General features: G+C 41.1%; 1 protein-coding gene across 3 annotated transcripts in view; it reads left to right on the top strand.

Moving 5' to 3' along the window:
• EMILIN2 (elastin microfibril interfacer 2) overlaps nucleotides 1-22,879 on the top strand; it is a 44,298-nt gene extending 21,419 nt beyond the window's left edge. For all 3 annotated transcript variants that reach the window (XM_066625036.1, XM_066625037.1, XM_066625039.1), the window contains 6 exons: nucleotides 2,831-3,003; nucleotides 5,724-7,622; nucleotides 13,034-13,513; nucleotides 16,716-16,757; nucleotides 18,353-18,481; nucleotides 20,029-22,879. In XM_066625036.1, the coding sequence (XP_066481133.1) occupies nucleotides 2,831-3,003; nucleotides 5,724-7,622; nucleotides 13,034-13,513; nucleotides 16,716-16,757; nucleotides 18,353-18,481; nucleotides 20,029-20,369 (3,064 nt within the window). In that variant the 3' untranslated portion in view covers nucleotides 20,370-22,879. The remainder of the gene's footprint in view (nucleotides 1-2,830; nucleotides 3,004-5,723; nucleotides 7,623-13,033; nucleotides 13,514-16,715; nucleotides 16,758-18,352; nucleotides 18,482-20,028) is intronic.
• The last annotated feature ends 1,337 nt before the right edge of the window (nucleotides 22,880-24,216 follow it).

Genomic DNA, 24,216 nt, shown 5'->3' on the forward strand with positions numbered 1-24,216 from the left:
TAAAACTCTGCTCTTTGAAATGGTGGCAAACTTTAAAAAAAACAGATGATACACTTGGCTGTGAGTGGGCACATGTCTCACTGCATGTTGACATAGTGTGTACACCATTTTTAAAAAAGTTATAAAGTAGGTTCAGCTTTACAGTTTTAGGATCCAATCCTAAATTAATCCAGCAGCGGCGCTGAGGCCTAGCTCTGGCAGCGTTTGGCTTAAATGTGCCATAAAGCAAGTTTGCAGAACCCAGTGAGCAGGGAGGGCTGGAGCTGGCAGGAAGAGGATGTGCAGCCACTGAGTGGCGGTGCAAGCTCTTGGGGGGTGGGGGAAGGGTGGAATGAGGACAGGGGGACGTCAGGTTTGGGGCAGAGTCATGGTGGGAGGGGGTGGGATGGGCAGAGCTCTGCTGTGCCATATCCTGAACTTAGTGTCCATCCGAGAAGGCCTCACATAGCTGCCACAGACCTGAGAAGCCCCATTGCAGGGCTTGGGGCTTTCCTTGAGGAGACCTCCAGCTGCTTCCTGCTTTAGCACCACTGCTTCAGCGGGCACCTGGAAGCTCAGGATTGGGTTGCCCGTGGGTTTGTGCTATGGGTCTACCATGTATACCCGTTGCATATGTGATGTATGAAGTGGGCATGAAAACTGTGGATTATTGCTTTAAGTCTAAGATAAGCAGAATATTTAAATGAATTTAGGGACTTCAAATCAGGAAGCTAGGTTGGTCTTTTATAACAAAATTAATAGGATCAAGAAAACAATACACTTATTATGTTCAGTGTTGTATAACATTATGTTATTAATGTTCACAGTGTTGTTTGTGACCATTCAAGTGTACACAGTGTTTTCCTTCAGCTTAGTGGTTGGAGGACTGAAGTGTCCCTTCGGATTTTGTCTGTCTCACTACCAGCCCAATCCTATGTAGATCTATTCAGAAGTAAGTCCTGTTGTGCTCATTGGGACTTACTGCCAGAAAATGTGTTTAGGATTGCAGCCTAGGTGTTGGAAGGTCTGTATACTATCTGTGAGTAGTAATTTGATCAAGTATTGTTACATACGTTGTGATAGGTTTTTTCAGTTTTCTGAGCATTGAAATAAACAAAAATTTGGGACAGTAATTAACATCTGTAAGACTTTACAATTAAAGTATGGCAGAAGTATGTGCAACAATAGGGGCTGAATGAGGCAGGGAAAGGGGTGGAACGGGGACTAGAAGGGAGGCAGACTGGGGGGGAGGCTTTCCCTGGGTTATGTGTGCAAACATTCGTGTATATGCCAGTATCCTAAACCAAAGAGTGCATTTTGATGCTTCAGGGTGTTGTGGCCCGCTCAGAGGGTGCCATGGATTCCCCAGTCGTCCCTCCTACCTGTTTCCCCCAGGGCGCTGCCATCTTGGATCTTATGAAATCTTTGATCTTGTATCTTATGAAAGATTTGGCTGCCACCATCTTAATGGCAGTGCCTGGCTCAGACAGGAAGAAGAGGCGGGGGGGGGGGCATCATGATAATGGTAATTTTGGGAACCACTGTCCTTTAGTCATCTGTCTCCCTTATCACCCATTAATGCCTCAACCTCATTAATGCCTTATCACCTCATTAATGCCTCACCTCAATGCCTTATCACTTCATTAATGCCTTAACACTTGCTAAACAGGTGGTGGTGGTGGAGGCCTTCCTTGGGGCAAGTGAGAGGGATTTGGGTAGGATTGAGCTGTTTGTGTTGGCCCTTCTTCATGCAAGCTTCCCACTAGGGGGTTCTTTTTTTTTTTCTTCCTGTTTCTATTTTGTTGCTTTCTGAAAATGTACATTTTTGCTCATACCTTTCTGGGTTATGTTTACTCTGGTTTTGCATTCTTGAATTATTTTTATAATGTTTTCATATTTATTTAATGTTTGTTTTCAGTGCTTTATTGTATTTTAAAATATGTCATTAGCCACTGCAATTCTCTTTGAAAATGAGTCACAATATATGTTTTTATATATCAATAAACCCAGTATGTTTGCTTTCCCCTTTATTTGAGCATTTTGGTTTTTCTGTGATGCTTGTTTTGTGTATGCAGCGAAACACATGGTTACATTTTTCACAAACAGTTCATGACTGTGTACTTTTCATGCCTTTCCCCTGACCTCCATCTCTATAAATAACCTAACAGATAGTTTTATGGCACAATCCTGTTGTAGCTCTGTGCTGGTGAACAAGTGCTCCACCAGCACTGTTGCAATCATGCTGTAAAGCACGTTGCGACAGTGTAGGAGTGAGTAGTGCCAGCAGGAAGGCCTGCACTGTCACAGCTGCGCACTGCATGCCCAGGTGTATGCTGGAGCAGGTACACTCTGTGCTGAGCACTGGACGGGCAGGGGAAGGGTGGGGAGAGGTATAACAGGGTGGGAGAGGATGGGGAGGGGCAGGGGATGCATGGATCGGGTCCCGAGAGAGAATTAGCACCACTGGTGCACATTGTATCCTATCTCCATTTCCAGGACAGATTTGCTAACATGAATCCTCTTGAACTTGTGCCAGTGATTTAGCAGGTGCAGGTCCAAGTGGACCTGTTGCTGCAGCTGGGGCTTTCCCCAGGGCAAGGGGACAAATGACTACTTGCTTTGAGGAGATCTCCAGACTGCAGAATTTCCCCATGGGATACAGTTCAAGCCACATTCGCCCCACTGCATCAGCATGGAGGGATTTCAATAGGTTTGGGCTGTTAAAATAGTGTATGTTCAGTGATTGTAGTTGTGCTTCCTATTATATTGTGTTTTATTTTAAAGAACAACGCTGACAGATGAAGTTAGCCAGATTATTTTAATGCTGTCCTTCTCTTTGCATGTATCGCAGGTATCGTACAAGTTTCAGACCTAGATACACAATAAAATATAAGACAGTAACTGAATTGGAATGGAGGTGCTGCCCTGGATACATGGGTGTAGACTGCAAAGAAAGCACAGCACAAAGCCCAAGAAAAGCTGTTTACCCAGCGGAGCAGCCAAATGGTGCCACAACACACCCGGGTAACTGTCTCTCTGGATCTTGTTATCTGTGTCCTTGTCTAGCATTTTTCTTTCTGCAGTATTTTATGAAGTACTTTTAGTATTCAGAGTGCTTTACAGGGCTTCTCTCGTTGATCATTCTCATTCTTTTTGTGGTAGCTTTTATGTTTGAAGCCAGGAACTCCATAGCCCAGTGATTTTCAACCTTTTTCATCTCACGGCACACTGACAAGGCACTAAAATTGTCAGGGCACACCATCAGTTTTTTGACCATTGACAAGGCAGACTGCACTGACAACAGGGCTTGCAACCCCCAGTAGCCTTACTAACAAATGATCCTTCCCCAAACTACCACTGCACACTTGCAGACCATCTGTGGCACACCAGTATGCCAAGGCACGTTGATGGAATATGGCTGCCTGAGTCGAAGGGAGAACACTGAAACTCCCAGAGTGCAGAGTTTTTTCTGGATAATTACATAAGTTTTATGAAAACTGGTCACAGGCAGCGCAATCCAAACCCCCCGGGAGCCGGCACAAAGGCTGTCATGAATGTGCCATAAAGCACATTTGCAATGATTTGGGAGTAGAATAGGCCAGCACGTGGATGTGTGCTGGCCTTGCAGAGCTGGCCCCGCACCTGGAGCAGGTAGGTTTGTGCTGGCCCGGGCAGGCTGGCACAGGAGGTGGGAAAGGGTGGCAGGAGGGAGGAACGGAGGCAGGGAGGGGGCATTTCTGAGCGGGGGAGGTTATCAGACTGGTTGCGGATCAGGCTCGGGAGGGGGTGGGACTGGCTGCAGTGGTGCAGGCTGGATCCCAACCCTTGTCCCCAGCCCAAGCAGCATTACTTCGGCTGCTCGGATTTGTGCCTGTGAAATTGTGGGCACAGATCTGAGTAGCCCCATCCCGCTGCCTGGGGTGTTGCTCTGAGTAAGGGGAAGGAGATCCCCTTACTCCAAGTTGCACCCCAGCCCTGCACTAAACCCGCACTGGATACAGCACAGGCCAGTTGACCTGTCTCTTCCAGTGCTGGTTAGGACTGGTCCTGAATTTTTAAAGTAGCATTAGGTAACATGGAACAGATTCAGTGGAACAGATTCAACCATTGAAATTCATAAGCAATTTAATCAATACGGGGGGGGGGGGGCTATCCATGGATCCTATATCCATGGTTTCACTTACTGGCAGATTGGGGATCTGCAGGGCCCCCATGCGTCCTCCATACCCCTTCCAGAGAAGAGGAGAGCTCTGCTCTGCTCTTCCACTCTTGCAGAGAGTAGGGGAGTTCTGCTGAGCCCAGCAGAGGCTATGCATGTCTGACTGTGGCCTCTGCCAGGCTCAGAATGGTGATCAGCTTAAATGTCACTTCTGGATTTGCCAAAGAAAAACTAGGAGTGACTTTTTAAAGCTATAATAGTCATTCTGAGCCTGGCAGAGGCTGCAGGTGAAAGTATCCACATATTGACTTATCTACCGGGGGAGGGGGGATCTGGAATTGAACCCCCAGGGATACAGGAGCACACCTGTATTAGCAATTTACTCAACATCAGCAGCTTTCACAATAACCTCACTCGTGTGAAATTATTTTGGATTTCAATATTTGTGAGATCTGCAGTCTCAGTGATAGCGTAAGAATGTTGTATGGAAAGCACTTGTCTTTCTCTTGTGACAATAGTTATGAAATGCTAGTACTCATTGCTAGTTTAGTGATTTATGCTTGTGAGATAATGTATGGAGAAAGTAGTTGATAGGAACAAGGGCTAGTGCTCAAGTAGGGTCTTTGTACCAGCATTGGGTCTTCACTTCATCCCTAACATTGATGCAGAAATAGCCATTATTACTTTTGCACCTGCATCTTTCCCCAGTACATTTTTCATTCAGCAGTTGATTAATTGGACCAGTCACAACATTCAGTGTAGGTTAATATGATCTGGCTGCTGGTGTGTGTTTTTCCAAAAAAAGAATTGATCCGTTGTGACACCTTTAAATCAAAGGAGGCCATGGTTTGTTTTTTTATTCCTTATGAGTAATGGAACTTCTGGAACTACAGGATGTGGTGATGGCACCTGGCCTAGATGCCTTTAAAAGGGGATTGGGCTGTTTTATGGAGGAAAGGTTCATCACAGGTTTCAAGCCATGATGGGTAAATAGGTAAATGCACGCTCCTGGTTTTAGAAATAAGCTATCTCTGTATGCCAGATGCAAGGAAATGCCAACAGATGCAGGTTTCGTGCTGTTTTGTGTGCTCCTTGAGGCATCTGGTGGGCCACTGTGAGATACAGGAAGCTGGACTAGGTAGGCCCTCGGCCTGATCCAGCACTGCCCTTCTTATGTGCTTATGAATAAAATGAAGCTAATTGTTAATCATAAACCAAACACCAATTGATTATTAATTCTTAAATAATATCATGACTTTTCATGATTGGTATATAAAGCAGGACAGTAACATACGGTTCATATGTGTATATATGCAAATACACATTATCTAGTATTGATGTATCTACTTTGTCTCCACTACATAAGTGAGCGCTCTGAGTAATCACACTCTGTGTATATGCACAGTGCGTATGTAAGAAGAACCTGGGCACTTTTCAAGTCTTGAAAATATTCATGTCACTTCGAAAGGGCTATATTTTTTTGTACATATTAAATTGTTTAAAAAGTGTGTTTTTCTCTTTTTATCTAAACAGTTGAGTTACCATGAATTATCTGTTCCCCCCCCCTTTTTTTCCCATTCCACAGACCCTTATCCAAAGTTGGAACAGCAGGACATGCAGGACAAAAAAATTCAGTTCCTTGAGGACGAGTTATTCCGCCTTACACAAACAGTGCTAGAGCTTCAGTCCTCCTTAACAGGTGTGAATGAAAACCTAAAGCATACCTTGCAAGAAGATGCAAGCCGGATGCGTATCTCATGGCTGAACAACCTCCGTGACCATCCAGTGCCTGGCAGTTCTGTTGTGGATGAAACAGACAGCACAGGCCAGACAGAACCTTCTCCTGAACCGGGAATGGAAAATGTAAACTCTGAGTTAGATGAAGTGCAAGATGGGCTGAAAACCAAAAATAACAGGCTAGAAGAACTGAATGGGAAAATGAATGACTATGAAGAGCAAATAAAACAACTCCAAGAAGCTGCCCAAGGTCCAACAATAATGGTGCCCACTGGCCAATTATATGAAGCATACATTGATGCTAAATTTGAGGCCCTGAGGCAGGAAATGTTGGAAGGGTTTGAGAAGAAAATGGCAGATCTGAAAAATTCATGTGAGTACAAATTGATGGATATTCAACAGCAGTGTGATGATCATGAAACCAACTTCTTAGAAATAAGAGAACTTATTGACGAAAAAGAAAATGACCTGAGGAAAGATATAAAAAATCTTCAGAAACTTATCCAGACACCATCAAACCAGTCACTTTGCTGCAGTTCGCCCCAGAGAGATGACTTTGGGCAGCAGATAAAACAATTGGGTGAAAAGATTGACAGAACTGCAGAAGCAAACCGAATTTTGAACGCCAGAATAGATAATGAAATGAAACACCTTTCTTCTTCAGGTTCAGATGGCAACTTTGATGCAAAATGGGAGGAAGTAGAAGCACGGATCAATGTCACAGAAAAAAACGCTGAGGAACACTGCTTTTATATTGAGGAAACGCTTCGTGGTGTTATAGCTTCTGAAGTAGATGAAGTAAGAGACTTTTTTGACAAAAAGCTTCAGGCACTGGAAAACCGTCTAGGTGCTACTATTCTAGATATTGCTAATGTAACAGCACCTGATGAGACATACACTGGTCCAGGCTCAGTATTGCACAGTGGCTCAGGATTTCAAAATGAGCAGGTTACAACTGATATTAATTTTATGAAGAATAAACTACAAGACATTGAAAATTTTTGCTGGCACAAGTGCCAGTCTCTACCACAAAATGTGGAGGGTCTCCAAAGGGACATAGAGAGCTGTAACAGTAAATATGATTCGTTGTTTTTAAAAACACAAGACCATTCTGGTCTTTTAAAATCTTTAAATGACTCTTTCAATGAGAAGTTTAATTTAATGAAAGGCAGCCAACGCAACATCCAGAAACTTCAAAAGGACTTACAAATGGTTCGATATGGAATAAATTTTGTTGATAAAGAGGTTAGGGGTCTTAAAACTGGTTTGAACAGCTGCAAAGAGCAACTTCTAGGTATCAATTCTACATGTGAAAAGACACAGCTTGGTGTGTTTCGAAAAATAGATGAAATGCAGAAAACAGTTGACAATCAAACAACTCACCTTAGCAGCGACTGTTGTAATGAGTTGAAAGAAAGAGTAGAGCAGCTAAATGAGAAAGTAGTGCACGATCTGGACAAATGTAAAGAGAAATTTCCTGGTGTGTCAGAAATGGAAGGTAGAGTGTCTCATGTTGAAAAAATCTGCAACAAACTAGACTCTGTATCAAGCAGTATTCAGAGGATAAAAGAGGGATTAAACAGGCATGTCTCCAGTCTTTGGAACTGTGTCAATCACATGAACAGAACTGTAATATCCCATTCTACAGATATTTCTGACCTTAAGAATTCTGTCCAGCAGTTTCATAGCCACTTCCACAAATTTACCATTGACCTTCAGGATCTGATGAAGACTCAACCTGATACAAGTAAGTCAGCCTGCCTTTTTTAAAACGGATTTTCTGAGGTTTTAAAAGGGAATATGAGCATTAATAATAAGACTGCAAAAAAACAGAAAATATCCAGTTGAAGACAAGGGAGATAATATAGAAGCCATCATTGGAGAACAGTTCTCAGAGCCATATCCATCAGAATTATCTCCAAAGCCTGCTTCTTTCAAATATTCTAAACTCCCATATTATATTCCATGTTTAAAAGGTTATAGTTCAATATATGAATACATTCTGAGTTTTAGAACATCTAAATAAGTTTTTATTTTTTTTTTGTAAATAAAGGCAACATGAGCAAAAATCCCACCCTTTGACTCTAAGGCAGGCTTGCAAATAATTCTTCACGTTAATTTTATCCATCCATCTACCCCTGGTTCCTGTCCTCCATTCCTCTCGTCACTGCAGTGCTATCACGTCTAGGGCTGGAATCAACTGCTGCCATCACACCATGGCATTCTTGAATTGTGTTGTAGAGGCTCCTACTTGCCTGGGAGACATTGCTACTCATCTTAGTTGAGCAGATGAGTTCTAAAATGCTCAAAAATTTAGGGTCTACATTTGTAACTTTCCACTGAAGTAATGCATGATTGCAAATAGGTTATATTGTAGCTTGACCTCAGTTATATTTACTTGGAAGTAAATCTACTACATTCAGTTATGCTTGGTCTACTAAGTGTGCATAAAATTGTGGACTTAGAAAAGGTTTCCAGATAAAAAAGTTTTCAGATAAAACAACCATTGACTGAAATTTTAATCACAGAGTTTCAGTATATCTCTTGCAACAGATGAGCCCTACAGAAAAATCTCAGAAGATGGTGTTGCATTTTTGTGCATGTAACTTGTCCTATCTGTGTGTTCTCCTTTGGGATCAATTTGAACCATAAAAAAACTGTTGCCCACATTGAATGTCATGTTCATGGATATATTGGTTTGAGTGTCAGACTAGTACATGGAAAATCTTAGTTCCCCATTCATCATGAAGCTTCCTGGGTTGACTTTGGGCCTTTCACTTACCTCACAGAGTTATTGTCTGGATAAAAGGGGGAAGAAAAATGTGTACTATCCTGAACTTGTAGCAGAAAAGGAGAGATATCAATGAAATAAGCAACAAAAATGGAAGTGTTTATGTGTATCATTGCAGTATCCTGCACAGTGATTTCAGTATTTTGAATTGGCAACCTTTAATTTGGTCTTGTTTTAGGTTTGTTCCAACTTTATGCATAGGTTTTGAATTGCTGTTTCCAACATACTAAAAATGTTCACTAAAAATGATGTAACTTTTGTTTGGAAGACTTCAGCCATGACAGCCCCGCTCCTGTGTGTGTGTGTGTGTGTGTGTGTGTGTGTGTGTGTGTGTGTGTGTGTGTAAAATTGTTGGACTGAGATACTGGTAGGACATTATAAGAATAATCAAAAAAGGCCCTGCTAAATAATATGTACCAGTTAGACATTTAAACAGGGCAAAAGTGTGCTAGTTTGCAGCCAGAAATATTCCAGTGTTGGCTCCAGTTTTCACTTTAAAACAGCATGAAGCCAAAGCCATTTTAAATGACTCAGTCCAAGTGTATGTTGATGTGTTAATGAACAAAGCTGTGCAGGCTATGTAAAACACGGGCCAATTCCTTATTAGGTCCTTACTTTCTCAGCACTTCCATTAACAGTAGTAGGATGCATGCTTGGGCACAAGACGATTCACCTATTATGAGGATGATCCAGCAATACAAACATTGTAGAGCCTGTTCCCAATGAACAACTCTGTGCTAGGGATGAACTTCTTGTCCTGTCTACACTTTACTCAGCTGCTCCCAAGTGCAGGCAGCCATCTCAAACAGGTGGAATAATAGACATTTTAAATGGCAGAGATATATAGCACAGTAAAGACATTTGTGCTGCTAGTTCCCAGTCATGCCTGTTCTTGATTGTAAGCATGGAGATCCACACATGCAGAGTGACAAAGGAAAAGGAACCATGTTGTTCACCAGAATCACATGGTTCCTCCTGTATAAATTCGTGTGACTCCCACAATGGACCACAATCCAGCCATACAAATTGATTCCCACACTGCTCTGGTAGTATATGAAATGGCCATACAGGTTGGAAAGGACAGCACAGTCATTGATTCATTCCATCATTTTTTCTGCAAATAAGATTTCAAATAGGTGAAGGAGAATCTAGGATCCTATACTAGCCCTCTGCTACTTCTCCTTTGATGCAGGACCAAATCAAAATTGACTGATGTCCTAGGACAATTATAAGGTTGGATCCTGTCCTTAGACTATCATCCCCTTTCTGTATAAATCAAGATATAAAATCTTGTGAAACCACCTAATACCATAATAAAATGCAGTACTTAATTGGAATAAAAAGGTCACATTGCTGTGAAAGTCTGAAACTGGCTAGAGCTTTTAAAGAAACTGGCTTAGTGAGACAAAGGTGTGTGGGTGGACATGGAACCAAATTACTTCTAATGTAAGAAATTATTGTGGTGCAAATCCTGACAGATACTATAGTAATTTATGGTGAATAGATTTCAGTTTAACAATTGCAAGAGCAAGTCATCACTCTTCTATATACTCTGTGAAGGGAATCAGTGAGTCATGAGTTCTTAGCCAATTTGATCTCCTGCCATTGTTCTATTTTTCCCATAAAGGAAATTAGGCATCTCTGCTTGTTGCAACATAAAAAAACACAAAAAAACTTCAAGTTCAGATTCCATTTTCTTTACCCTTTGGCATTTCTCTCCGTATCAGTAAAAAGATGGGGCAAGAACTGGAACTTTAATTCTGGTAAATAATTGGGCTTTTTTCATAGGCTGCCATCTGAACAAGAAGCAGAGACAGATGATACTGGGCATGTTGCCTGCTGCCATGTCATCATTTAAATTCATAGTAGTAAACAAAGCACTATGAACACTTTGGGGGGAAAAAGATGGTATCCTGGGGATATTCTGTTTTCAAGTGCAATAATGATCTAAGCACTGTTTGCTTTTCCAGCTGCTTTCCCGGCTGCAAGAAGCTTTATAATCCATCCAGCACAGAGCTATAAGTAGAGCGTTTTGAACTTATCCTTGTAATTTACTCGGTTAACTATAGTGGAGTTACACCTGGGATAAATTTTGCCCTTTCTGTCTGGATTATTAACACATGCTTTGGCCAAATGGCAACTCTTTTATCATTAGTCTCCAGATCTTTCAAAGCTGTATTTCATGATGTACACAGCAATTCTGTATCAGAGGCCAAAAAAAGAGGAGGCAAAAAACAACAGAAACTGCCAAGTACTAGCACATGGCAGTACATGTGTGAGGTCTTTCTGGCTATCCCTGTCACCTGCCTCATTGGAAGCCTAATCTAAAAGGAGATTTCATTTCTGTATATTTTCATGTTTGGTGTGCTATGCCAGACATTACAAATTTTGATTCCTTGCACATTCCTTGCAAATTCTGTGCTTCCAGGAATTGAGACTTTAAGAAAGTTCAAGTAATTAAAAATAATGAAAAATAGATAAATACAACCTGCAGCCATTGTTGTATAAAGTTAGTATATAACATTTAACTGTTTAATTCACAGCAGTATATCAGTTCCCTCCAACTTCCAAGCCACCTTGCTTTTCTACTCACATGAACAGTGTGCAGTTCTCTCTAAGTCCTGAGCCTTTCCCTGGCTCCAGCAGTCTCAAGTTTCCTTCTCTGCAACTGCACTGAAGAAGTCAGAACTTGACCTTTTATACTTGCATATGGAAACCTGAATATGAAATACATATGGCTGGCCTTATCCGAGTTGTGAATGGCACATGCACATTTAAATTGCTGCTTTTCTTGGCAAAAAACATGGAAACCTTCTCCATCACTCCTTGCTTTCCTATATTTTTCAGAGAAAAGCACCAATTTTCATGCAGTGCCCCACTTGCAAATGAAACAAAATGTGAAGTGAAATGTGGCTTTGTATGCCTCCTTTGGTAGCTTATATATTAAACTAGGAACAGTATAGAAAGGATTAGCATGGCTGCACCCCCCCCCATTCTATGTCCTTTCCACATTCACACACACACACACAAATTGAAACTAGGAAAGAATCTCAACTCCTTTGTATTTAAAGGGAAATACCATCATTTATAAATATGTGTGGCTTTCCTAATTAGTGCAATATGTGTTCCTGAGCATCTGTATTTGAAAGCAAAATGCAGCCCTGATTGTCAGTATTCTTAAAATAATGTTTGCTCTTTAGAATGTTTTTGATCTTCTAGCATCTCAGCTAGTGGTTAGGGAGAGGGGTGTTTACAGTCAGCAATGGATTCCCTGGGTTCCCATAGAAATACTTTGGCTGTGTACCACTTTTATATGCAGAACAGAGTTTATCTCACTAAAACAAACAAAACACCATTCTGCCACCCTGTAAATTATCCTTTACTTCTGTCCTTTGTTAGTAAAAGGCCCAAAAGTATTTCAGATAGCACTGACATAGCATTCAAATGAGTATCCATTTTCTTACTCTCATGTAGCAATTAGTATCTACTGTAGTCATACCTACCTACTATAGGAATTTACCTCCCAATATGTCTGGTATATGATACGATTTCACTGGTGTGCAGTGCAATTCTGTGAACAGTTACTTGGAAGTAAAGCTTATTTGTTCAAATAGACTTACTCCCAGGAAAGTACACATCAAGTTGCAGTGTTAGGAAATTAGTTTCACTATTCTGCCAGCACATTCTGAACTTGAAATTCTGAAGTTGAGGTGTATGCAGGGCGGGCCCCTCCATTCATTCTGAGCAGTGAATTGGGGCCCAAGTGGGCCCCAATCCTAGGCTGCGATCCTACTCACACTTACCCAGGAGTAAGTCCCATTTACTATCATTGTTAAAAAAAATATACATAGGAGCTTGTTAAAGTACAGGTCTGTAACGTTTCCCCAAATGCAGTCACATGCCATGCATGCATCAAGTCTAATACATTAAAAATAAAATATTGTAATGAGTGGGGACCTACCTGAAATTGGTTCACAACTCACCTAGTGAGTCCCAATTGATAGTTTGGAAACACTGCTGTAGGTACTCAATGCAAAACAAAAGCAGCTACTGTATTTTCCTCTGTCACTTTGACTGTGTGCTCAAGCAACTCAATATAAACTGAGATATGATCTTAAACCTTCAGTATGCCAATCAATCAGTGCTAGTAATTTCTCTTCATCACTAACAGCATGTTTATTTTTCAGTCATGGTAAATATTGGCCAATATTCTAATACTGTAGTATTAGAAAAGCAAGATATTAATACTACTGTATAGAGCTCCAGTACTTATAAGTTCAATTGAGGATTCTTTATATACTCTTCTTTGACTGTCTAGCCACCCCTTCTGATCTTTCTACTGTCTTTCCTCTACAAACTTTTTACAGAAAAACCATTGGTGTTATCACCACAGAAACCACAAGAAAAGGTTCCCCTGTCACCATCAGATCCAAGAAAACCATTACAACCACCTCAGCAAGGAGCTTTTCCAGCACCATCACAGCCAAGGGTACCACTACAGTCGCAACCAGGAGAACCTGTGAAACCTTCACAACCAAGAATCACTCTGCAGATTCCACACCTAAGAATACCTGTGCAGCCATCACATCCACAAGTGGTTATACATCCACCGTTACACGGAACACCTCTTCAGCCATCAGATCCCAGAACTCCACTAAGGCCATCATTACCCGGTTCAAAACCTAGATTACCTTTCTTGCCTGGCTCAACTGGGATATTGATGGAAACTGGAGAGGCAGGCCCTCCTGGTACTGTTTTAAGGTCAGGAAGAAAGCGGCTAAGCAGTGCAAATGGCCAGAATGGTCAGAATAAAATGCCCATTTCTGAAGGATATGCTGGGGCACCAGGTGAGCAAACCAAAAGTTTTGTCCAAGTGATATCTTCTTTCACATTATTGATACAATCAGCCTAGCGTGGTGCCACATGCAATTCAGTGTCAGGTATTCAGTGTGGAAAAAGTGGCTGTTACAACCATATCAAAAATCATTTCTAGTATAGCTAGGCCATAGCTATAGCTACAATTGTAAGTTAGGAAGTGACACCAAATCTGACTTGCAAAGGAGCCACATGCACAAACTCTTTTCTCATTATGGTTATAATCTGTAGCAGCGGGTAAGAAAGGTCACCAAGAACAGACTCAGGCTAAGTAGAACTTTGGTCCCAGTTGTGATGCTTTTCATTTCCCTAATTTCTGAAATAAGAGAGGCTGGAACTGATGTCTGCCTATAGCCCTTGTTAGGGAAACATATGAAGCTGCTTTTATACCAAAACCTCAGGGTCAAATCCTATCCAGGTTTCCAGTGCCGGTGCAGCTGTGCCAGCAGGGTTTGCCCTCATCCTATGGTGGGGAAGCAGTCATAGAAGTCGCCTCAACATCTGGGAACATTTGTTCCCTTACCACAGGGTTGCATTGCGGCTGCACCGGTGCTGGAAAGTTTGATAGGACTGTGCCCTCAGACCACTGGTCCATCTAACAGTATTGTCTACATTGACTGACAGTGGTTCCCCAGGGTTTCAGGCAGGTATGTTTTTCCAAATAGACTTGAAGGTGCCAAGGATTGACTCTGGAGATTTTGTATGCCAAGGAGATGTTTTACCACAGAGCTACAGCTCCTATCTCAGATGTGTAACATCTAGTTGTACAATTCAAACTCAGTATCTGCAGAGAACCCATCCTGGAACCCCCTGCGGATACCAGAATCCGTGGATACTGGGATCCCAGTTTAACCCATTTTTGCCTGGTCCGCAAAACGTTGGGCAGAAATGGCTTAAACGTCTTTTAAAAACACCCAAAAAAAGTGTGAAAATTGGGTTGCCTATCTTTGTGCAGCAAAACTGCACCATTTCCAAACCTCTGGGAGCTAAAAATAGCTGTGAAGACCAACTTATCATTGTGCAGAAGTTACTTTCTCCTCCCAGCATCGCTATAGAACATTCAGCCACTAGGTTAGGGATGAATGTAATGGAATAATTTCATTTCATTAATTAGGCCACCTTGGGCCTAATTAATTTGCTTTGGGAAGGGAAAGGTGGGATATCGTTCATTTGTTCAACCTTTGTTAGGTAAATAGGGTCTCTGAACAGATACCATACTGAGAATAGAGACCTAAGCAATACACAAATACATACAAACATAACGTTATACATACAAGCATATATTATTTTAAAAAAAAAGAAAACAGCCAATTGCTTTACAGACTTTGCCAGGATGTGATCTACTCTATGGTTACTTGGGACTTGGCCTAATTCAAGTTACTCAGGTTTAAAAACTCTGCAACTAAAAGGGTTATATGCTCATCGTCACCCCCCAGAAGAATTGAATCATAGCATTCTCAGAATGCCCTGTTTTAGCACTGAGCAAGGGAGAGAGAAATTGATGTCTTAGTGCTTGATATCTGGGACAGCGCAGCATAATGTGTATAGATGATTCTACTTTGCCCAAGTTGCAGTTACACAAATGTTCTCCCCTGGAGGCACTTCTGAATCTGCCAAGAAGGTCATTAGAGGGGGTCACATTGCAACATGCCAGGGTGAAAGCCCTCCTCTCCGGGGGGCGTATTAGGAGGGACAGATATTTTGGTTGTTGACCAAATGTAATTTTGAGTTGGAAATTCAAAGGAGAACATTTTTTTTGTGCTCCGCCTAAGATCTCTTGCCTCTCTATGTTGTGTAGCCTGGCTGTCAAAAGTCTGATAATAACCTCAGGAGAGGGAGCCCCTTGTAGATTGGCCTCAAGGCCAATCTGTTGGATTTTTTTATAACAAAGGGCTAGGCAAGGAGTTATCATAGGGTCGGCCAACAGCCCCTTTAGCAGCAAATCATGATCAGCCCTGAAAAAGACTTTGGCCCAGTATTTTAAAAAACTGGACCATGCATGTAGCTCCAATCTATGCTGACCTGACTCCAGGCAGAGTGCTGCACATGGGACACAATGCGGTAAGCCAAGAATTTTGTAAAGGAACTTAGACTGGACCTTTTTGATTGTATCATTTAATGCTGGCATCCATACAGGGATGGCATATAAAATTTGAGGTGTGACTTTGGCATTAAAAGCTTGCAAAGCAGTTGGTATAAACGAGTTGCCCCAAGAGAAGAAAAAACAAGTTATGGCTTGGACAACTGGTTTGGATGAATTGATTGCAATCGAACGATGGGAGGACCAGGAGTACTTATAATGAAACCAAAGGCCAAAGCACTGGAATTCCTTGACCTGCTGTATTAATTTTCCACTGAAAAGCCAAGACTGTGGTTTCCATGAGTTCCCAAAAACCACTATTTTGGACTTTTCATAATTTAGCTGCAGAGAGCTAGTTGTGAGATATTCAGTACAGGCTTTAACCAGTCTTTGGAGGCCTATTTTTGTACAGGAGGTTAGAGCCATGTTGTCAGCATATAAAAGTAAAGGAACATCCACCGATCCCAATTTGGGACAATGCATGTCAAACTTTGTTAGGGGGCCAAGTCATTGATGAAAAGAATAAACAAAATGGGTGCCAGCTCACAACCCTGCTTGACCCCCTTGTTGATTGGGATTGGAGCTGAAAGGTGACCCTGCGGGGATAATTTCACTTGGCAAGAAGTATTTAGGTGAAGGACACAAATTAATTCTAATAATCTTTTATCGAGTCCCATCTTCTCAAGTTTTTCCCTGAGTTTGTCTCTATCAATAGAATCAAAAGCTGACTTTAGGTCTAGAAATGTCAAATAAAGCTGAGATTTATTTTGAGTCACCTGTTTGAAGATTAAGTGGGACAATATTACACAGTGGTCGATTGTATACTTGTTTGGTCTGAAGCCTGCTTGCTCTGGACCTATGATGTTGTAATCAGATATCCAGGAAGAAAGTTTCCTAAGGTGGGATATCTTTTAAGTAAATAAATAAATATTTGAAGGGTACAGTAGTACAGTGTACACCCCACAAGTGTAGTATCAGAGCAGAAAGGAGTTGAGGTTGACAAGGGTGAAAAGGGTATATTTTGGATGGTAATGTTAAAATTTGTGCATATACTATATAGATGTAATTTTATACATGGTGCTTTTTGTTTGTAGGATACCCCACACCACCACGATCTCCAGCAACAGCTGGACAAGGTAATTCTCTTATTGTTTGTTATTTCTTTCCTTAACTAATTTCATTAGCAGTTACTACTTATTACTGAGACATTTTATGCCATAAATGTTATTTTATCATACAAATGGTTGTTGTTCTAGAAATCTATATACAAAATCAGCTAGGAAATCTAATATTGATCTACTGATCTGACTGAAATGGAAGCTGACCACAGTGAAAGCAAAAGATTGAGGAAATTTTCAAATGCTTATTCAGATCTACTAAATAATGAAGAGATACAGGTTGTTCTGTTATATCATCCAAGCAAAAACTCTTAGTTTGGTGCTCAGAATAATATGCAAAAACAATGACTGGGGCAGCAGAGTGTATAGTAAGTTCTACACACATTTCCCCACATGCTGTTGAAGCTTCTGCATCATTGGAACTTTACAGATTCTGTATAATGGCATGCACACAGGTTCAGCCATCTATATTAGTATCTCCAATAACCATGCAAGGTTAAGCACAGAGAGACCAGACCAACCAGAAGCCAGAACTGTTAGTTCTGCCAAAGATCAGCAACTATTCCACTCTCATTTTAAACTGTTTAAAGAAATTGATTGTCGACATGTTCCAGACCTCTTTCTGTGCAGGTGACTGGTGGTGAAAAATATGCAGAGATTGTACACTGCTGCTAGCACTTGGATGAATTCAGCTTGGTTACAGTGGACTCAGACAGTGCTTCGGAGTTGTGAACAACTGAGATTCATAATGGGCTCATATAAAAGTTTATTTTGTTTTGCTATAGTCTTTTGTGAGGAGAGTTTTAAATATTTCAGTTTATTTTTGTCATAAATTTATAAAAGTTCCATCACTAGTACAGTTGGCCTTCATCTTATACAAGGCTTGCATTCTGAAGTCAGCACGTAATGGGGAAATTACATATCGTCAAGATTATCGTAAATCTGAAAAATGTGTACTATCTCTTTAAGAACTAAAATCACACTATGAGAGACACCAAGGAACCAGCAGCTTCATTTTCCCATCTCTCTCTCTGGCATATTTACTTAGTGAGTGGCGAGCAGAATCACCTTAACTATTTAAAGTGTTGTTGTTTTTTTATTGCCAAGCACTGAATACTTGAATTCACAAGTAGGTAAAATGGGCCAACTGTACATCCATCAATTTTTGTTCAGTGACTCTTTAAAAATGGTGTCAATTTATGTAAGAATTCAGAAAACGGCAATTTCATGAACTTGTTAAGATTTGCTAACGCTAATATAGACAGTAGTAGAAAATAAGAAAGAATCCATCTAAAGCAAATGACCAAGAAAATGTTTAACATGAGGTGAGTGAAAGTTAACTAAAAGGCTCATTCTGAATGTTACAAGTGATTTTGTGGTAACAAACATAGAGTGGTACCGTGTGCATCCACAGATCTCGGAGAAAAGTAATAGCAATTGTGCTAAGCAGCTGTTTGGGGGTGAGGGCTCAATCCAGCCGTAGTTCAATTAGTTGGATTATTGCTTTTCCAGGCATCTGGTGCATATTGTGTCAGCAGATGGAAGTATGTAGAATAAGACTACATTGCTTTGTTTTTTAATATGTCTGAATTATGATCACCTCTTCATTGCAGGACCAGTTGCTACTTCACCAGTGTCATTCTCTGCTGGTCTTACGCAGAAACCTTTCCCTAACAATGTGGGTGTGATACAGTTTAACAAAGTGCTTGTAAATGATGGACACCATTATAACCCTAACACAGGTAGGAGAATGCTGAATAATGAGCAGATGAAACCTTGGGCAATGCTTAACCCATTTCAGCCCAACCCGCAGGTGAACACATTGGATCCCTGTTGCGTATATGCAACAAGGGGCAGAAACGGCTTTAAAATGGTTGTTACGTTATTTTAAATTCTTTACTCCCAGTTCATTAGGATTGTATGTTTCCTACAGTGATCTACAAGCATCTAACAGAAAATACCTGGATTTGTCAGTTAATGTTTCCTTCGTACAGATTGGCCAAGCAGTGCATCGGTGCACCAAGCTGTTTTGTTCCCATCAGGCTCATTCACATGGTGAATGTTCTTGCTTATGTTCTTCTGGTGGAACCCGAGTATAGAGTCATACAAGCAAAAGTAACACATGAACAGAGAACCTATAGGTCTGTGAGGCTGCGGTCAGGTTGGTCACTCATGACCTGGGAGCTTGCTGAGGGGAACACACACTATCCTGTATTCAGCTGTTCTCAGTTGACCACTGATAGTCTTATTCTGTCCTAGATTCTTATCTTCTCCTCATTTCTGTGTGGATGGGCTCTGTTCATACATTGTCAAATCTTTCAAGCACTCATGGATGGTGTAGATGCCACATTGATCATAACCATGGTTTCTGACCTATTCGAAAGATGGTGTATGCATTGAGAAAGCAACTTTTGCTTTCAGGGCCTTAAATGCAATTGTGTCTACTGCTAGCAAGTTCTCCATTGCTGCAACCTTCAAGGTTGCAGCATTGGAGAACTTGCTAACAGCAGATATAATTGAATTATTTTGTATGCATTTGGGAGTTGCAGTGAAATCACTGTCAGCTCAGTGGATAAAAATTTGCAATAAGTGATGTGTAGGAGTTAAGGGAGAACGAGTTCATACATAGCCTAAGAGGAATATTATGTGAAGAAATCCTGAAACATTGTCAAGTCAAACAAATATTTTCTCATTACTCCACTCAGGCATTTGTATCATAACAGAAAAGTAGGAATTGTGCTTATACCAACTATATAAATTGTTTTTAAATTTCTAATTCAATGGGCAATTAGTCACAATCTGTATAAGAACAGGTGAGCAACAAGTTCCAGTGCCTGAAGAAAACTGTAACCCTCTGAGGAAGCTCACTAAAGCTGTGAACAAAGTGTAAGGCATTCAGTTTTAGTTCTTAGTTTTCTAGTTTTTAGACTCTAGTCTTAATCCTTGCTTGTAATATTTTATCTTAGCTTGTAGCCTTAGTATTTGTCTTAATTCTAATTTTAGCTTTAGCTTATATGGTTTAGTTTTTAGTTTCAGATTTAGTTTTAGTCTTTAGTTTTAGGCTTAGTTTTTTTTTATTTTAGGGTTAGTTTTTAGTTCCTTGGTTTTAGTTTCTTAGTTTTCAGTCTTCAGTTTTTAACTTTGTTTTAGTGTGGTGGCAGTTAGCTCCCCCCACCCCCTTTCAGGATTGGTTTAGGTTTGTTAGGTAAAAAGTTAAACCATGGCACTTAGCCTGAGAAAACTGTTTATAGTTCAGTATGTTTTTAAATTCATCTTCTCTCTGTTTCAGGCATCTTCACATCTCCATATGAAGGTCGTTATCTGATCACAGCTGTTTTAGCATCAGAAAGGAATGAATACATAGAAGCTGTGCTGTCTGTTTCCAATGCAAGTGTTGCTCAGCTCCATTCATCTGGCTACAGGAAAGAGCTGCTTGAGTATCATAAACCAAAATCAGGGAAACTGACTTGTGGAGGAGGAACTGGGACTTTCCATCTTGTTCTTCACCTCAAAGCTGGAGCTGAAGTAAGCGTAGTCCTTACTGGGGGCAAGCTGGCCTACACAGACTCTGACGAAATTTATTCCACATTCAGTGGAGTGTTCCTCTACCCTTCTCTTTCTCATGTATAGGAGATGCTTGGGAAGGAGGCTGGCAAGCTGTCCTGAATAGAGTTAAATGTAATAAATGGTGAAGTGGTAATATTTAAAATTTCTCTTTCATTTTTTCTCCACTTTCAGTGACTTCTGTTTAAGTGCAGTCTTTGTTTACTGCGTTTACCTTGTATTTTTTTTAAACAGGACTGGATATCTAAATATCAAAAAAGAAAACAGTTGCTATGAGGGAATCACTTTAAGTTGTGCAAAATAAGTTATATGAATTATTCTAAAAAGATGACCATCTTGAGTTTTGGAAATTGGTTGAATAAAGCTTCAGACATGTCATTCTTTTGAACCCATCTTCAGTAATCTTGCAATGCGCCTAACAAGTTAAACAACCAGTAAAACAGAAGCTAAAAGGCTACCTATATTTAAGCTTTAAACAAGCTACTGAAAATTACACCGGGGAACTAGAAGGGAGTAGACATGTAAATACTTTGAGGAAAACTCTCAATGTCATCCCTCCACATTCCCTCTCCAGTGCCATTTATATCATCTGATGTTTGCAATAGCATTCTTATGGTATATGATTTTTGTGACTCATTTTACTCAGTACTATTTTCACTTTTCAACCTCTTTCATGAGTTATACAAACTTGAGAGGAGACGTCCTTCAGCCTGGTCAAAACAGCATCACTTTTACATGTGGTTTTCCATAGCAGTCTGTTCTAGGAATGATACCTTACCAAGCAGACATGTGTTCCTTTTTGTTTTCTACTTTGTAATCTACTAACCATATTGATGGCTATTCCCTGCAGCTAAGGAAAGAATTCCCCTCACAGACTAGGCTTGTAAAATTTCTCCTGTTAGCTTTATACCTTGAGGTCAAAGAAATAGTTATCCCTTATCTTGTAGAACTGTTAAGCTTTTAGGAACATGGTTGCAAGCCACACATTTTCTCTTGACAGTTGAGAACACACACTAAAACTCATATCAATCACCTGCAGAACATGTTTGTGTTTTACTCAGGAATTAGTGGGTTTTTTTACATGTTTCACTTAATATAAAGAATAGTGTTGTTTCTTCCTTAGGCATAGACATCCCTTCTCTGCAGTTTCAATTATCCATGGTTCAAAAAGGTCCCCCATTGTTTAAATTACATATCTGCTGTTGTTTGCAGCCGTCCTGGGTCTTGCTTGCTCTTTGCTGACTACAACAGTGAGTCTCACACAGTTAGCACTGGAACCCGCTTTTTAGACTGAGAATCTGTCAGGACACACTGGAAGTGATGTCATGACCGGAAGTGACGTCATCAAGCAGGGAAATTTTTAGTAATCCTAGGCTGCAGTCCTACCCATGCTTACCCAGGTGGAAGTCCCATTGACTATCATTGTTAAAAGCATATACATAGTAGCTTGTTGAAAGTACAGGTCTGTAACAACATTTCCCCAAATGTAGTCACATACCATGGTAGCATCAAGGCTAATGTATTAAAAATAAATATTGAAATGAATGGGGACCCACCTGAAATTGGCTTGCAACCCACCTAGTGGGTCCTGACCCACAGTTTGCGAAACACTGGTCTACAACATGGAAGCATGAAACACTCATAGATAGCAAGGCAGGGGACTAAAAAGAACAACATGAAGCTCTTTGAACTCTATAAGCATCACGTTCTTTTCAGTCCTCTGCCTCACTTCCTGTGTTTCATGCTTCCATGTTGTTACGTGAAAATGCCCTTTTTCCTTTTAAGTTGTGATTTCTGTATCTGGTTATAAGCCAAACTTCTCACAAGTCCAATTTCCAAAACCCTGGTAAAAGTCACATGTTTACACAACCTCTACCTCTCCATGCACACAGCAACAAAGACTCTAGCAACAAAGTCAAAAGCATTGTATTGTTTTAAGAGATGATATATGCAAAAGTGTCTCCTGATCCAATCACTGTGTATGCTAAACAAGTCGGCATGCACCTCTGGAGGAAGAAGTCTAGCATTTTAAATCACTGTTTACGTATCGCCTATTGTCTTAACTCATCACTGCTTAAGTGCTCTATGCAAAGTTGAATTGCCTTCCTGAGCTGCTGTATTTAGACACATTGAAATCTGCTGATAAGGGACATCTGGACCCCAAAACACCCTGGTGGGTGGCGTTCTCCCTCAGCACAGCGCCCAGCCCATTTTCAGGCACAGGGAACCCCCTTTTAAGAGAAGGCTGCCATGTGCTAGCTCTCTCTGGCTGCCCTTCCAAGGCAGAGGGTCCTCCATAGGACTCTCCACCCAACTGCTTTTCAGGACAGGTAACTATATCTGCGTCTGGAACCTTTTCCCTTCTGCCCCCCTTTTTTTCCCCTTTCTCTCCCCATCTTTAGTCAACAACTGGGTTGGCAGATCAGGGACCCCTAAAATCCTTCCCTACCACCTATCCTTTTCTGATTTCCTCGGATGCACTCCACACGCAACCACCATGAAAGTTAGGTACACTGGATCCAAGTACTAGGATTCAAGTAGACATATACTTACCATTTTTCCACGTGCATTATGTATACCTGTGTGTTTTTGCAATAAAAATATAATCCTATTGAAAGTTATCTTTCTCCCAGTCTCTTTTCAAGCTAAAAAGGAATTTCTTTGCATTACGCTGTCTTGTTATCTAGCCTGCGATCCTGAAGTTTCCAATGAGGGCACTGTAATAATTCCCTTAAAACATAACAGCCCTTTTTGGTAACAATGTTGTAGTCAGCAAAGAGCAAGCGAGAGCCAGAATGGATGCAAACACCAGCAAATTAATTTGCATGATGGGAGGGCACAGTGGGGGCATTTTTGAACATTTCTGTATGGTTCACTTTTATCAATAATTTCCATATCCATGAGGGTGGGGAAGTGTATGGGGATATGTCTACATGTCTTTATTTTAAAGTTTTAGAGTTTAGTCAAGCAGCTATAAACGTGCAGAGACATATACCCCCCCACAGTTGGTTGTATATTGAGTGAAAACTTAATAGCATTCATGCTAATCTTCCTTGTCTCCTCTGTCCGACAGCACTGTGAGTTCCCCAAAAAGCCACTCATGGGAGTTTGGGCACCCTTGGGAGTGGTATATGATGCAGCACAGAGGACTGCAGATAGAGAGGGAAATTCCTGGAAGCCTTGTGGAGGCACATCTATGAGCAGCACCACACACTGTGGTTCTAGAATTAAAAAATATCAGTCAGTCTCCATATTGGTCTTTCTTCCCACCCATCCAAGAGTCACAGTCACAGCGACTCAGAGCTTTTAATTCTATCAACAAAATATTGCTGCACATTTCATCTGGCTCGACATCAACCTGGCAGCACAATCCTAATTGGCGGTTGAGGCAGTACAGCCATCCTTGCGCTGGCTCAGGGTTCCACAAATTTTCCATAAAGCACATTTACAACTACTTGTAAGCCAGCAGCATTGGCCTGCCAGTGCTGCATCCAGGAGCAGGCACTGACTGGCACAAGTATGGTTGCTCCAGGTCACACAGGAGCTAGAAGAGGATGGCAGGAGGATGTTTTGGAAGTGGGGAGGGCAAAACAGTGTAGATCAAGCCTAGGAGATGGAGTTGGCAGGGCAGGTCTCCACCATATCCTAACCCTCCACTGAGCCTTATACCCAGCTTCCTGGATTTGTGTCAACTATATAGCTGGCACAGATCAGAGAAACCTCATGGGGTGGCTGGGGCTTACTCAGTGTAAGGGGAAATATCTCCTTACCCCAAGGAGACCTCCAGCTGCCTCCTAACCTGTGCTGGATACAGAGCAGGCCATGCTTTCTCACTGTGCCAGTGCAGTTTAGGATTGGACTGTGAGTTTTTTCTGCATCCTGCACTAGGGATATCCTTCTACATCCACTTTCC

Source organism: Tiliqua scincoides, chromosome 4 (genome assembly GCF_035046505.1).
Source record: "Tiliqua scincoides isolate rTilSci1 chromosome 4, rTilSci1.hap2, whole genome shotgun sequence".
Classification (NCBI taxonomy): Eukaryota; Metazoa; Chordata; class Lepidosauria; order Squamata; family Scincidae; genus Tiliqua; species Tiliqua scincoides.